Below are 16499 nucleotides of genomic sequence, written 5' to 3'. Positions count from 1 at the left end.
TGAGAGAAACGTGTGCACGGCATGTTTCCACGTAGCGAATGAAGGAAACCGCACACACCGTGTGTATTTGCTTATATCAAATAACGAAAACTTAGGTTTAAGAATGTTTATCTACAGGGTGGGAAGGCGTAGGGTGGAGGGGAAGGCGTACTTCTTTGAATATACCTTCTTTGATACATCTGACTTTGGAACCACATAAATGGTTTTGTTATCATGACATAAAATTCAGTTGGGGGGAAAAGCGATCCCCAAAACTCAAAAGCAAAATGAAACAATGAACTGAACTACGCAGTCCTGAAGTGGCACCATGACCACACACGGGAACCACACAGTGTAAGGGCCCAATGTGAGGATCTGGGTTGCCCAGGCAACCATTTCAAAGACATCCATCTTGAATAAACACATGAGCCAGCCCACCGTGAAGTTCCCCTTGTGAAGAAAGCCCACAGTGACCCAGGATAACTGTAGCCTCTGCTTTTTCCTCCTGTGCCCTAATTTCCGCTCTTGTGTTTTAAATTTACCAGCAGAGAATGAATCTGTGCCACCCTTGGGACCCCACCCTCAACCCCAACAGGCAGAACCCCAGGTCGGTGCTCCCTCCCTCCCTCCCTACCTAGGACCTCACAGGCATGCTGTGTACCGCCTAGGACCTGTGAGTCATAAACCCTTTTTTCCAAAAGTTCTCTGATGGCCACTGCTGAGGGCATCTTGCAATCATAGTAAGAATCACAAGGGCCGGTCCAGCCATAGCGCTGGCTCCAGGGTGGTGCAGGGCGGGGGGACATCTGTGGGGGCTGCCACAGCGGCACAGTTCCAGGCTATCTATAGGCTGAGACCAACATAAAACAAGCCACTTCAGCGACTTTGAAAAACAATGATTTGACTTAACATTCCTAGCAAAAGAAACCTAAGGACAAAACCAACTGCAGAATAAATCTGAATTTCTAGTAATAATATTGTTATTAGCAGGGCCAGCACTGCTATTTTAAGACTGCTGAATGCATATTGAGGCATCATGTCAAAATATGCTGGAGTCATTAGGAACCAGACTTCCAGCATGGGAGAAAAAGAAGAAGACAGAAAGAAGCTAAAGTAGTCTGACTTCAAAACACTACTCAGAAAAACTGGTTTGTTACTTTAGAAGATGCCAGGAAATCAATTATTTTCACAACTGATACATAAAGCAAAGGAATCCTGCCTGTGTGTCTCCGGGAGGAACAGGACCGTGAAGCAAGCAGCTGGGGAGGGGCTGAGAGGACCACCGGGCTGAGCCCTGGTGATGTCGCATCCTGGCAGGGACGCTGCCACCCACACCCAGAGAGCCAGCCGGACCCCCGCGGCCCTCAGCATGGGGGCCGCAGGACTGAAGGGGCCAGGAGGACGAGAGTGCAGTTTCACCCGGCCGCTGACCCGGGAGCACACAGGACACACAGGGGGCAGAGGAAACGGTAAATGACAAGAGTGACAACATAGGGTTGAGGGAGATGCCGGAGAGGCACATGGACCAACTGCGGTGCACCGGATGATTGTGGACCCTGAGGAAACCAACCTGGAAAATAAACCACCGGTGCTAATGAGTGAACTGGGGACATGTGAACAATGAGCAGCTATTCAATGTTAAGGAATGTGTACCTGTGGGCTTTTTAGGGGTGATGGTATCATGGTTGTGTGTAAAAAGGGCCCTTATCTTGTAGAGACACGTAGGAAATATTTTCAGAGGAAGTGCCAGATGGAGGCGTAGGGCTGGAGGAGCAGCTGAGAGCGGCAGGCGAGGAAGCTGAGTGTGCACCCGAGGGGCCAGGATGGGGCTCCCTCTGTACGCTTGGACATTCACATCACGGGGGAAGTAAGAACAAAAACAAAAAACCAAACAAAACTGCCCAGAACCTGCCTCTGGTCACCGTCATAAAGCGAGGAGACCTGGGGGCTCCCGGGGCCGCAGGACCTGCGCCCACCTGCACTGATGTCCTTGTGGAATGCTCCAACCCAGCCGCCGGCCCTGCTCAGAGCAAACGCTTACCCTCCGGCCAAAAGAAACCCAACAAATGGCTTGAAAATACAATTAATAAGGTAACTCCATTCACAATAGCATCAAAGGAAATAAAATACTTAGGGATAAACTTAACAGAAGAAGTACAGAGCATGTACTCCGAAAATGATAAAACAATGTTGAAAGAAATTAAAGGAGGTCTAAATAAATGGAAGGACATCCCCCGTGTTCATGGACTGAAGGACTGAAGGACTCAATATTGTTAAGATGCGAATATTCCCCAAACTAATGTACAGACTCACTGCAATCCCCATTAAAATTCCAGATGCCTTGGGGGGGGCAGAAATTGACAAGCTGATCCTAAAAGTCATATGGAAATGCAGAGGATCCACAAATAATCTTGACAAAGATGACAAAACAATCTTCAAAAAGAAGGACAAAACTGGAAGGCTTATACAATCTGGTTTTAAGATTTACCATAAAACTAAATAATCAAGACAGTGTGGTACTGGCATAAGGAAAGACATAAAGGTCCATATGGACCAGAACTGAGAGGCCAGAAATAAAGCCTCAGGATTACGGTCGACTGATTTTCTTTCTCCCCCCAACCCAGTTTTTTTTTGAGATACAACTGATACATAACTTTGTGTTAGTTTAAGGTGTACAGCATGATTTGGTAGGTACACACCGTGAAACGATTACACAGCAACTTAACATCCGCCAACTCACATCATCTTTTTTCTTGTGATGAGAACTTTTAAGATTTACTCTCCTAACAACTTTCAAATCTACCATGCCACATTGTTAACTGTAGTCACCATGCTGTACATTACATCCTCAGAACTGGTGTATCTTATAACTGGAAGTTTGTATCTTTTGACCACCTTCACCCATTTATCCCACCCCTTGCCTCTGCCAAGCACCAGTCTGTTCTCTTTCTATGAGTTTGATTTTTCTGATTCCACATAAAAGTGAGATCATACAGTATTTGTCTTTCTCTGCTGACTTACTTCACTTAGCATAATGCCCTCAAGGTCCATCCATGTTGTTACAAATGGCAGTATTTCCATCTTTTTTACAGCTGAATTGCATAACAAACACCACATTTTCTTGACCCATTCCTCTGTCTATAGACCCTTAGTCTGTTTCTTTGCCTTGGCTATTGTAAATAATGCTGCAATGAACATGGGGTGTACAGCCAACTGATTTTTGATGAAGTGCCTTCAGTAGGGGTAAAAAGAGTCTAACAAACAATACTGGGAAAACTGGATATCCGCACACAAAAGCATGTAGCTGGACCATCAATTTTATACCATGTAAAAAAAAAGTAACTTAAAATGGATCATAGATCTAAATAGAAGAGCTAAAACTACAAAACTCTTAGAAGAAAACAAGGGGCAAATCTTTGTGACTTGGGTTAGGCAATAGTTTCTTCCTTATGACACAAAGGCACAAACAACCAAAGGAAAGAAATAGACAAAACTGGGCTACATCAAAAATAAAAAAAATTGTGCTTCAGAGGACATCATGAAGACAGCAAAAAGACACCCAAAGGAACAGGGGAAGATATCTGAGAATCATATAACAGATTAAGGACTGGTATCCAGAATATACAAAGAACTCACACAACTCATATTAACTACTATATATAAGATAAACAACAAAAATGTTCTGTGTAACACAGGAAACTACATTCAATATCTTGTAATGACCTATAATGAAAAAGAATATGAAAATGAATAAATGCATGTATGTGTATGTATGCCTGAAGCATTATGCTGTACACCAGAAACTGATGTGTAACTGACACACTATAACTGACTATACTTCGATTTGGGAAAAAAAAAAAAAAAAAAAAGAACTCACACAACTCAAGAGTAAAAAGTAAGGTAAATAACCCAATTTAAAAATGGGCAAGGCACTTCAAGAGACATTTCTTAACGAAGACACACAATCGGCCAACGAGCACATGACAAGGTACTCACTTTCATTAGTCATCAAGAAAATACAAACCCAAACCACAGCCAGGGTCCACTTCCTAGTCCCTAGGTTGGCCAGAATCACAAAAACAGACAGCAACAGTGTAGACAAACATGTGGAGAAGTCAGACCCCTCACACCCTGCTGGTGGGAATGTAAAATGGTGCGCCCACCTTGAGAACAGCCTGGCAGTTCCTCAGCATATTAAACAGAGCAACTCCACTCCCAGGGAGCTACCCAAGAGAAATGAGAGCTTACGTCCACACAAACGCTTGTCCACAGATGCTCACAGCAGAGTTATTCATAACCCAACTGTCCATCCATCAACCTCAGATAAACAAATCAACCAAGTGTGGTGTGTCCATGCAGTGGAGTATTATTCAGCCTAAAATTATTATAAATAAGCCATAAAATTATTGAGACATGCTGTAACATGGATGAACCTGAAAACACTATGTTCAATGAAAAAAGCCAGTCACCAAGGACCACATGTTACATGATTCCATTTATACGAAATGTCCAGCAGGCAAACCCACAGGCAGGCCGCAGATGCCAGGTGCTGAGGGAAGGGGCCGCGGAGTGACTGCTTATGGCGCAGAGCAATGAAAGTGCTCAGGATGGACTGTGGCCGCAGGACTCAGCAAATACACTGAAAACCTTCCAACTGCGCAATTTAAATGGGTGAATTGTCTGGTATGTGGATTCTACATAAATCTGTTTAAGAATAAACTGAGCAAAGCATTCAAAAGTAGATCTCTTTCCTATTAAAACCTTCATCTTATTACAAAGTACCAGAGCAGACCCCAGAAGGCAGACAGGAACCACACATGCTGCCAGACACGCCTGTTTAGAGAGGTGGAAACAAGCTTTCCAGTGTTGTTTGTGAGCTCCTCATAAACTCAGTTTGCCATCACATTCTGAAGTCCTGGGGGCTGGCCCCCACCTCTACCCTGCGGGCCGCGCTGGCCTCTGGAGGAGGGGTGAGGTGACGCTTCCTCATTGGGGAGCTGGCTGCTGACGAGGGGTCTGCAAGGAAGCAACGTGCTCCAAGCATTTGGGCTGTCTTTCAGTCATTTTGGTTACATGATGACTAGTGCCTGGGAGTGAGGGATGGGGTGCTCACTGTCCTGTAGTGGTCAGGGCCAGAAGACAGAGTTATCCCCCAGATGTAACGGTCCTCCTGAGAATCTAGAAAAACCAGACCTGTGTATGTGGCCCCAAGTCCCTGGGTCCCCCTAGACCGCTCACAGCATCCACGCCACTGACGACCACTCTGACCCTGACCTCAATGCCTTGTCCACTAAGATGTGAGAAATGACACCCTCGCTGCTCCCCCTCAGACACCTGCCCCTTCCTGTACACCCCACATGCCAGCAGCGCTGGCTTAGAGCCATGCTTGGCACAGGTGTGGGGAACACGACCAGCCCAAACGAGGACACACAAATCCTGGCTGCAAAGCTGGAAGGAATTAACAAGGCCCGGAGCCGAAGAGACAGCCCTTCCTCCTATGCCTACTCCAGGCTCCTCTGGGCCCCCCGACATCTCCTTCCCCGACCCAGGAACTCCTGCACTTCTTCCCTCTACACGCAAAAGGGGCACAAGTCAGAACCCCCCCAGTCTGTTCCCGACGTCCTCCCCTCCCCCTGGCTCTCTCCTAGCAGCGTGGAACCATTAAACAAGGAAATTCACTTCACTCATGGTCCCGCCTCAGCCCTTTCTTTTGGGATCCCCATTATGTTTTTCTGAAAAAGAAGATGCTTTTCTTAACAGGATGAACAGATTCAAACAAACTCCATGATATCGGCACTGCCTCGTCCATTATGGTGAGCGCTTTTGAAGTATATGGCACTAAACTATGTTTCTCAAAGCAACTGAAGGCAGTACTGGGTGCAGAGAACGCAAGGGCCACCCCCAGGGCCCAGGGCCCCAGTGTCAGCGGCGGGCGGGGGCCGCTCACCTCGCTGTTGCTGTAGCGCGCCAGCTCCGAGATGAAGCGCATGTGGTCCTCCCGGATCTGGACCATCTGCTCGCAGATGTTGTACTGTGGGCTGCTGCTGGAGGACGTGCACGTCCACCTGGTGGTGAAGCGAGAATGTGGGTCACCTGAGGGGCACCTGGCCGAGGGCACACACTCAGCAGGCCCGCCCGCCGTCCCTGGGAGCCCTGCATGGCGCAGGGAGGAGGCGGTGCAGAGGGAACGTGGGATTCTCTGCAAGGTAACAGAGTCGGGCCTGCCTCATCTCCTGGTGTCGGGGTTGCTGTGCTCCCTTCTCAGGTCTGTGTTCTGGAAAAGGAATCCTAATTTCTCCTTAATGAACAAACTACTGGGGGGAGGGTATAGCTCAAGGGGTAAAGTGCATGCTTAGCATGCACGAGGTCCTGGGTTCAATCCCCAGTACCTCCTCTAAAAGTAAAGAAATAATTAAACTTAATTACCCCCCTTTCCCCTCCCCCCCCAAATAAAATAAAATAATTTAAAAACAAACTGCCTTCCACAAAGCTGCTGGATTCAGGACAACGCATCACCCATGCCAAGACCCCTCGACACCTCACTGCAGAGTTGGCAGAACTAATGTTCCCCTATTACTCACATGCGAGAACATAAGCGCTAGTACAAACCGAGCCAGCCAAAGACTCAGGAACAAACGCCGTCCTTAACAGGAGAGCTGGAACTGACATCGCTTGGAACTTAGACAGTGTTGCCATAACTACCTACATGCACAACACACCATTTCAGCAGCAAACTGATCCCATCAACGGAGTGGGGGAAAGTGTGTTAAGAATTAGATCTGAGGCGGAAGGTTTATAGCGCAGAGGTAGAGCGCATACTTAGCATGCACAAGGTCCTGGGTTCAATCCCCAGTCCCTCCTCTAAAAGTTAATAAAGAGATAAATCTAATTACCTCCCTCCTCCACCCCCTACAAAAACAAGTAAGTTTAAAAAGAAAAAGAATTAAATCTGTTGGAGCTCTTGGGCAGAAAGCACGGGCCTTGGGGCTCAGACAGCGGGTGGTTCCTCACACTCAGCACCAACCCTCACCGTGTTTTTGACGAGTTGGTCCCCTTTGCTTGAAGGGAGGGACTCAGGTGACCAGTTTTCAAGATGCTCAGTACACTGTCTCAAGCAGCATCCCTTTTTAACTTTCTGATTCCACTACAGGGTGATGTAACAATTACGGAGGCATTAGCCAAGGCAGCTCCCCGAGTCTGCAGGGCGCACATGAGGCCCAGGTCCCGCGCCAGGTCCACCCTCAACACACCCGCCTCCCCTGCACGCCCCGGAGCCCGGTGCCAACACCTGCCCACCCTGCGCCCACCCTGTCTGGGCCCAGACACGAGTGCTGGGCCACGGGGCTGGGCTCTCGGAGCTGACTGCTCCCTCCCTCGGAGGCTGTGAAACACAGCATTTCATTGGTATTAAAGGTCATCAACTTAAAAGAAATACTATGAAAAACAAAGAAAGTCTGCAAAAGTCATTGCTTCTTGATGCTCTTACCATTATCTGTGACCTAGACCTGACTGGTAGGGTAGGAGCTATTACACTGCAGGGTGCTAACTTGAACTCAGGCATGACGGGGCCACTCACACCCTGGAAATCAGCACACACTCCAGATCGGAGCTCCAATGGATGCTGGAGTGCAAAGCAGTTCCAGTTTAGTGAATGTCACCAAGAGGAAGGCTATCGTGTCAGACGTGACAGCAGATGGGTCAGGAAGTGAGCTGGCATGGAGGTCAGCCAACCACAGCCAAGGGCCAGTTTTGGTACAGCCATACAAAATGGTTTTCAGTTTTAAAAAGTCATTTAAAAAAATAAACAACAACAAAAAAGGATGTGTGACACATGTGGCCAGAAAAGCCTCACATGCTGAATGGTTTAGCCTTCACAGAAAAAGCCTGCTGACCCTTGAGTAAAACAAGTGACTGAGGTACAGCTGCGTTTTTCAAAACCTCGGCTGAATGGTGACCACACGTTTGGCAGAAGTGGACAAGAGCATCCTAGGAGACTCAATTGGCTTCGCGGGATCTGCAATCAAGACACGGCGAATTTATCACCACTGTGATTGGAGCTGCAGATCCCTTATGGCAGAAGTCGGCCAGCTTCTCAGGACAGGCGCAGACAGCAAATATTTTAGGATTTAGGGCCACACTGTCTCAGTCCCATGTCTCATAGAGCTGTCATCTTAAAAAAACACAAACTTAAAAAATGTAAAGACCATTCTCAATCACAGAGGCCTTACAAGAATAGGCTTGGCCTGGATTTGGCCCTTGAGTGGTGGTTCTGTGATCCTCTGTTAGATACACGCAGACACGCCCCGCCCCACAACAAGCTGGTGGTGAAGCATATACCAACACACCATTGGTCCCAGAGAATTTGTTTCTAGTTCCGTATTGGTGAGCAGCTTTGGCCAACAGAACTCTCTGGGATGATGGCAAAGGTCTACCCCTGGGCTGACCTGACACAGGCATCCCTAAGTATTAAACATCTGACACGTGGCTGTTCCACTACGGAAATCAATTGTATTTGTAAATGAATTTAGGAAAAAGAAATAAAAGGGACCCAAACTGGAAGAGAAGAGGTAAAACTGTCACTGTATGTGGATGGCATGATACTCTATACAGAAAACCCTAAAGGTGCCACACAAAAACTACTAGAGCTAATAAAAGAAGTCAGCAGGATTAACATGCAGAAATCAGCTGTAAATGAACTTAAATGTCACCATCCATGTGTGGAAGAGGCTACTGTTTCAGGCATTCGGTTTCATGTGGTGGAGACTGTCAACGGTGGCATCTCTGGATTGATAAACGGACCATCATAACCACCAGGGGAACACACTGACCCGCCAGCTTCCCCTCCGCCTACCGAGATTTATTTTCCTCGTAGTGGGCACTGGTCTTGATGTATCTCGCCAGCTCTATTTGCATGTCCCCGAACAGTGGAACCACCTGGAGCTGCTGTATTAAAAGAACAAAAACACCCAGGGTCATGATATGTGTTTAGTCACCAAATACAATCGCAAGAAGGATGAGTAATGCTAATAATGACTGTGGGCTGAATGCTATCTCCGCCAGTCACTACTGCAAAAAACTTGCAAACAGCTTCTACATTCACTTTAAGAAGAACAAAATAGAAGTTAAGAAGCAATGTTCATAAAACCAAATATTAAAATTAACCTACCTTGTTGCTAGATCCATGCTCATTAAAAAAAAAAAATCGAGTGTATTTCTATATACTAGGAAAAAACAATTCGAAAATGAAAACTTAAAGAAAAAAATTGCAATAGCATCAAAAAAGCATACATATATTAAATCTAACAAAGTATGTGCAGGATTTCTAAGTAAAAATACTCTAAAAATTCTAGAGAAATTTTAAAAATTCTAAGTGAATGGAGAAATACATTAGGTTCATATATTGGAAGACATGGTATTTTAAAAACATTCATTCTCCCTAAATTGATCTCTAGATTCAATGGAATCTGAAACATTATTCCAAGAGGAAAAATGGTTTATGTGGGGTGTGTGTATCTGTGTGTGTGAGTGTGTGTGTGTGTAAATCAGCAAGCCGATTCTAAAATGGCCAAGACAATCATGAAGAACACAAATCGAAGATTTCCTGATAAGCAGACCTACTGGAAAGTTACAGCAACTGAGTCAGCCTGGCCCCAGAGCAGAAGTGCAGACCAGTGGGCAGAGCAGAGGGCTTAAGGCAGAGTCACGCATATACAGACACCTGCTTTATGACCCACGTGACTCTGCAGAGCAGTAGGGGAGAAAAATCCAAGGATGGCAACCCTCCACCTCGCAGCAGACACGAGGCCAGTTCCAGGGGGATTACCGATCTAGATGGACAAGGAAACAGTGATGCTTCTACAAGGTAACACAAAAGAAAATCCTCAAGAGCCCGCTTTAGCAGAGATTTCTTAAAGTGGACATAAAAGATTGATATATTGAACTACATTAAAATTAAGGACCTCAGTTCGCCAAATGACTGCAAAAAAGTGGAAAAAAGAACCACAAGGAGAAATGCATGTATTTCAGGGCACATGTATTCGACAAAGGACACACCCCCCCGAGTACATAAAGAACTACAAACCAACAAGGGTAAAAACAGTAAGAGATTTCAAATACTAACGACTATATATAAAGTAGACAAAAAATAAATTTCTTCTGTACAGCACAGGGAACTACATTCAGTATCTTGTACCTATAATGAAAACAAATATGAAAACATATATGTGCATGTATATGTATGACTGAAACGTTATGCTGTACATCAGAAACTGACACGTAACTGACTAGACTTAAATAAATTAATAAATAAATAAAAACAAAATAAATATCTAAAATAAAAAGAGTAAGAGATTTGAAAGGACACTTCACAAGAGAGAACACACAAAAGACTGGTAATATTGTGAAAAGCCATCAGGGAAACAGCAGCTAAACCACAAGGAAACACGAGGATGACGATGACATATGGACCCACCCTTCAGGAGGGCCCTCCACCAAAAACTGCCAGAGCCAAGCGTTGCCTGAGGACATGGAGATACGAGAAGGCTCACTCACTCTTGGTGGGGACGTGAGTCAGCTCAGCCACAGGGGAGCATGGTTAGACTGATCCACTACCCTGAAAATGTGTATTCCCCTGACCCCCAATCCACCACTGGTAGTCATGCAACAGAAATGTGCAGATGTGCACAGATCAGAGCACTGTTTGGACAATTACAAAATCCAGAAACAAGCTCACGTTCATGACGAAAGACTGGATGAATAAATTGCCGTCTAATCAGAACATGCAGTGTTACAGCACAGTGAAAATGTAAGAACCGCAGCTGCAGGCTCCCACGTGGACGACCTGAGAGTGAGGGCAGCCAGATGTGAAAGAGTACCCGTGGCATGACTCCTTCAGACAAGGGTCAAACCCGGGCACAACCAGCGCGGGGGAGGAGACCGCCTCCCCGCCCCCACCCCCACCCCTGCGTTCCCCAGTGCGGGACACGGTCACGGGGGTTCGCCTCCCAGAGCTCAAACTGCATGCACTTCGATAAAAAGGTTTAGCTAAAAACTGTAACTCACCTTGAAGTACTTGTCGATTTTGGATAAGTTTATTCTTTTCTTGGCATCTAGTTTATAAATGTTGCTGACACTCCCATCCATCAAGTACAGACCAAAGCCCATGACCTGCAAATCACAGAACGACACATACAGCTCGGACCTGCAAGTTTAATTACCCACGAGAAGTTACACTGCTACACTTCATAATTTTTTTTTTTTAAATAGAGGTACAGTGGATTGAACCCAGGACCTCACGCATGCTAAGCACACGCTCTACCACTGAGCTATACCTTCCCCCTCAGTTCATAATTTTGATATGACAATTCATTCTTCTTTCAAAAATTGAAGTATAATTGACCTACCACAGTATGTTAGGTCCAGGTGCACAACACAGTGATTTGTTTCTTCTAAACAGTAAAACAAATGATCACCATGATGTCTAGTTACCATCTGTCACCACACAAAGATATTACAGTATTATTGACTATATTCCCCATACTGTATATTTCATTCCCACAACTCATTTATGTTATAACTGGAAGTCGGTACCTCTTAATCTCTCCCACCTACTTCATTCATCTCCCGTCTCCCTTGGGAACTGGGAACCCTGCTTATTCTGTTTTATGTTTGTTCATTTTTTTTAGATTCCTCATATAAGTGATATCACATAGTATTTGTCATTTTCTGACTGACTTATTTCACTTAGCATAATGCCCACAAGGTCCATCCATTGTTATCACAAATGACAAGATTTCATTCTTTTTCATGGCTGAGTAATATTCCATTGTGTGTGTGTGTGTGTGTGTGTGTGTGTGTGTGTGTGTGTGTACACGTACATATTATTATTATCTATCAATGTACACTTAGGTTGCTTGTGTCTCGGCCATTGTTGCAATGCTTCAATGAACACTGGTGTGCATGTATCTTTTCAAATTATTTTTTCTTCACATAAACATCCCGAAGTGGAATTGCTGGACCCTATGGTAATCCTACTTCTAATTTTGGTGGAACCTCCATACCGTTTTCTGTAGTGGCTGCACCAATTTACATTCTCACCAACAGGGCATGAGAGGGTTCCCTTTTCTCCACATCCTCACCAACACTTGTTATTTGTTGTATTTTTTATTATAGCCATCCAGAGAGGTGTGAGGTGATATTTCATTGTGGTTTTATTTGTTTTTCCCTAATGATGAGTGATATTGAGCATGTTTTCATGTGCCTGTTGGCCATCAGTATGTCTTCTTTGGAAAAATGCCTGTTCGGATCCTCTGCCCATTTTTAAATTGAATTGCTTGTTTTCTTGATTGTAAGTTGTACGAGTTCTTTGCGTATTTTGGATATTAACCCTTTATTGGATATATTGCTTGCAAATATCTTTTCCATTCAGCAGGTGGCCTTTTCATTTTGTTCATGGTTTCCTTTGCTTTTTTGTTTGATGTAGTGCCATTTGTTTATTTTTGCTTTTGCGTTCCTTGCCTGAGGAGACAGATCCAAAAAATATTGCTAAAACTGATGTCAAAGAGCATTCTGCAGGGGGGGGAGGGTATATAGCTCAGTGGTAGAGCACATGCTTAGCATGCCTGAGGTCCTTTGTTCAATCCCCAGTACCTCCATTAAATAAACAAACAAACAGACAAAACTAATAATCTTTCCCCAACCCCCCACCAAAAAAAAAGCATTCTGCTCATGTTTCCTTCTAGGAGTTTTAGGGTTTCAGGTCTTCAACATTTAAATCTTTAATCCATTTTCAATTTATTTTTGTGTATGGTGCGAGAGACTAATCCAGTAAAATTCTTTTGCAAGCAGCTGTCCAGTTTTCCCAACACCATTTACTGAAGAGGCTGTGTTTTCCCTGTCATATATTCTTGCCCACTTTGTCTTGGATTAATTGCCCATTTAAGTGTGGATATATTTCTGGGCTCTGTTTCATTGATCTGTATGTCTGTTTTGTGCCAGTACCATCCTGTTCTGATTACTGTAGCTTTGTAATATAGTTTGAAGCCAAGGAGTGTGATACCTCCAGCTTTCTTCTTATTTTTCAAGATTGTTTTGGCTATTCAGGGTCTTTTGTGCTTCTATACAAATGCTAGAATTATTTGTTCTAGTTCTGTGAAAAATGTTATTGGTATTTTGATAGGGATTGCACGAAATCTGCAGATTGCCTTGAGTAGTATGGTCATTTTTAACAATATTAAGTCTTCCAATCACATAAGCACAAAAGATCTTTCCATTTGTTTGCATTGTCTTCAGTTTCTTTCAACAATGTCTTAGTTTTCTCAGTCTAGATCTTTTATGCCCTTGGTTAGATTCAGTCCTAGGTATTTTATTTTTTGATGCAATTGTAAATGGGATTTAAAAAAAAATTTCTTTCTGTTAGTTCATTGTTAGTGTATAGAACTATAACAGATTTCTGTATATTAATTTTATATCCTGCAACTTCACTGAATTCATGGATTAGTTCTAACAGATTTTTGCTGGTGTCTTTAGTATCTTCTATATATAGTATCATACTATCTGCTGTGTTTCCAGTATGGATTCCTTTAATTTCTTTCCCTTGTCTGACTGATGTGGCCAGGACCTCCAATGCTATGTTGAATAGAAGTGGTGAGAGTGGTGGACATCCTTGTCCCGTTCCTGATCTTAGAGGAAATGCTTTCCCTGTTGAGTATGTGGACTTGTCATATATGGCCTTTATCAGGTTGAGATATGTGCCCTCTATACTCACTTTGTTGAGATTTTTTTAATCCTAAATGGATGTTGAATTTTGTCAAAAGCTTTTTCCACATCTACTGAGGTGATCATATGATTTTATTCTTTAACTGGTTTTTAAAATTTATTTTATTATTTTTTAGGAGGAGGTAATTAGGTTTATTTATTTATTTATTTTAATGGAAGTACCGGGGATTGAACCCAGGACCTCGTGCATGTTAAGCATGTGGTCTACCACTGAGCTGTACCCTCCCCTCTCAATTCGTTAACGTGGTGAAACACACTGATTGATTTGCGGACGTTGAACCATCACCGCATCCCTGGGATAAATCCCACTTGATCATGGTGTGTGATCATTTTAGTATTTTGCTGACTTTGGTTTGCTAATATTTTGTTGAGCATGTTTGCATCTATGTTTACCAGTAATATTGGCCTGTAATTTTCTTGTGTGTGATATCTTTGGTCTTGGTATCAGGGTGATGCTGGCCTTACAGAATGAGTTTGGAAGCCTTCGTTACTCTTCAATTTCTGGGAACATTTTAAGGACTGGTGTTAACTCTTCTTTAAATGTTTGGTAGACTTCACCTGTGAAGCCATCTGGTCCTGGACTTTTGTTTGTTGGGAGTTTTTTGATAACCGATTCAATTTCATTAGTGTAATCAGTTTGTTCATATTTTCTATTTCTTTCTGATTCATCTTGGGAGACTGTATGTTTCTAGCAGTTTGCCCATTTCTTCTAGGTTGTCCATTTTATTGACATACAATTGTAGTAATCTCTTACAATCCTTTGACTTTCTGTGGTGTTGGTTGTAACTTCTTTTTCGTTTGTGACTACTGATTTGTGCCCTCTCTATATTTTTCTTGACAAACTAAAGGTTTATTGATTTCATCTTTTTGAAGAACCAGCTCTTAGTTTCATTGACTTTTTCTGTTATTTTTCAGTCACTATTTCATTTATTTTCACTCTCACTCTTTATTATTTCCTTCTACTAACTTTGGGTTTCGTTTGTTCTTTTTCTAACTCCTTTAGGTGTCAGGTTAGATTGGTTATTTGAGATTTTTCCGGTTTCCTAAGGTAGGTTTGTATCGTTATAAACTTCCCTCTGAGAACTCTACTTCTGCTGCGTCCCATACAGTTTGGATCACTGTGTTTCCATTTTCATTTGTCTCCAGGTATTTTTTAATTTCTTCAGTGACACACTGGTTTTCTAGTCGCATGTTGTTTAGCCTCCACGTGGCTGTGTTTTCTGTCCTTATCACATGTTACGTCCTCTGACTCTTGTTAACAGTCTTTGTTTTAGTCTATTTTGTCTGATGTAGGTATTGCCACCCGAGCTTTCTTTTCATTTCCATCTGTGTGAAATATCATTTTCCACTCCATTACTTTCAATCTGTGTGTCTTTAGATCTGAAGTGAGAATCTTAAAGGCAGCATTTTTTTAATCCGTTCAGCACTGGATGTCTTGTGACTGGAGCATGTCGTCCACTCACCAAGTAATTACTGACAGGTGCATACTTACTGCCATTTTGTTCATTCATTTCTGGTTGCTTTTGTAGCTCCTTTTTGTTCCTTTCTTCTTTTTTTGCTCTCTAGCCTTGTGATTTGAAGACTACCTTTAGTAGTCTGTTTGAATTCCTTTCTGTCTTTTGTGTATCTATTATAAAATTTTGGTTGTGGTTATCATGAGGTTTCAATATAGCAACCTGTATGTTAAGTTATGATCTCTCCAGTTTGGATTAATTCTAATAACCCTGCATTTTTACTCCCCCACCAATGCTTTATGTTTTTGGCATCATGTTTTACATCTTCCTGTTTTGTGCATCACTTAACCTCTTGTGGCTGCAGATGATTTTACTACTTTTGTCTTTTAACCTTCTTACCGGCTTTGTTAAGTAGTTGATCTACTGTCTTTACTGAAATTTGCCTTAACAATGAAATTTTTCTTTCTGTAGTTTTAATACTTCTAGTGCTGGTAAAAAGCACCATTAAAAGTTGCCCAGAAGTGAATGGTTATCCCTTCCTGTGAAGCTATTTTATGTCATTTCTTGGGTTGCCTTTCAGGTGCACATACCAGCTCCATCTCTGGTCAAGCACAATGCAATACTCAATGTGGACTTTCCTAAGTACCCATGGCCAGGGGGCTCCTGCACCAGTAGGTGCAAACGGAATGTTTCTGGTATCACAAAGCACTCCACTGGACAGTGCCCTCTTGCTCTGACCCCTACACGCTGTTCTCCTGCGAGGAAGAGGTCTCAGAGCTGCGCCCACCTGCAGAGGGGTTTGGGTCAGCAGGACACCCAGCACAGGATCCCCCACGGCTGCCCTCCGTGAAGGCAGAGAGAGGGTAGAGGGAACGGCAGAAGTGTCTTCTCATCTTCTCATCACCTGAGAAACGTCACTGAAAACCTCCCCCATTTGAAACAGAGTAATAATGAAGAATATGCTAAATGGCATGTTTCTTGACCAACACAAGTCTATTGGGATCATGGTGACATAGTCCTGCTGAATTTCTAGGAGTTACATCCTTATCAAGTAGAAGGCGGACCAACCTCACCTATGAAGCTTCATGCTGAGAGAAGCCCTTGACCCACGACCTCTTCACCTTATCCAGGGATGGGCACGTGATCCACCCGGCACTGGGGTCAAGCTCAGAACATACTCACAGGAATGCATTAAGGACTTGTAGTGCAAAAGGCATGCAGGGTGGAGGATGCCGTATGTATACACACACCCACACCCCTAAACACCCACACCCACACCCCCCTCAAGCA

At 43.7% G+C, this 16499-nt stretch overlaps 1 protein-coding gene across 1 annotated transcript in view; it reads right to left on the bottom strand.

Moving 5' to 3' along the window:
* Nucleotides 1–16499, bottom strand: part of CYFIP1 (cytoplasmic FMR1 interacting protein 1) — a 63756-nt gene that overhangs the window by 42902 nt on the left and 4355 nt on the right. The window contains 3 exon segments of the mRNA XM_032479268.1: nucleotides 5927–6044; nucleotides 8831–8922; nucleotides 11041–11145. Coding sequence (XP_032335159.1) covers nucleotides 5927–6044; nucleotides 8831–8922; nucleotides 11041–11145 — 315 coding nt within the window.

The sequence above is a fragment of the Camelus ferus genome, chromosome 5 (genome assembly GCF_009834535.1).
Source record: "Camelus ferus isolate YT-003-E chromosome 5, BCGSAC_Cfer_1.0, whole genome shotgun sequence".
NCBI lineage: Eukaryota > Metazoa > Chordata > Mammalia > Artiodactyla > Camelidae > Camelus > Camelus ferus.
This window is presented reverse-complemented; position numbering and strand designations above follow the sequence as displayed.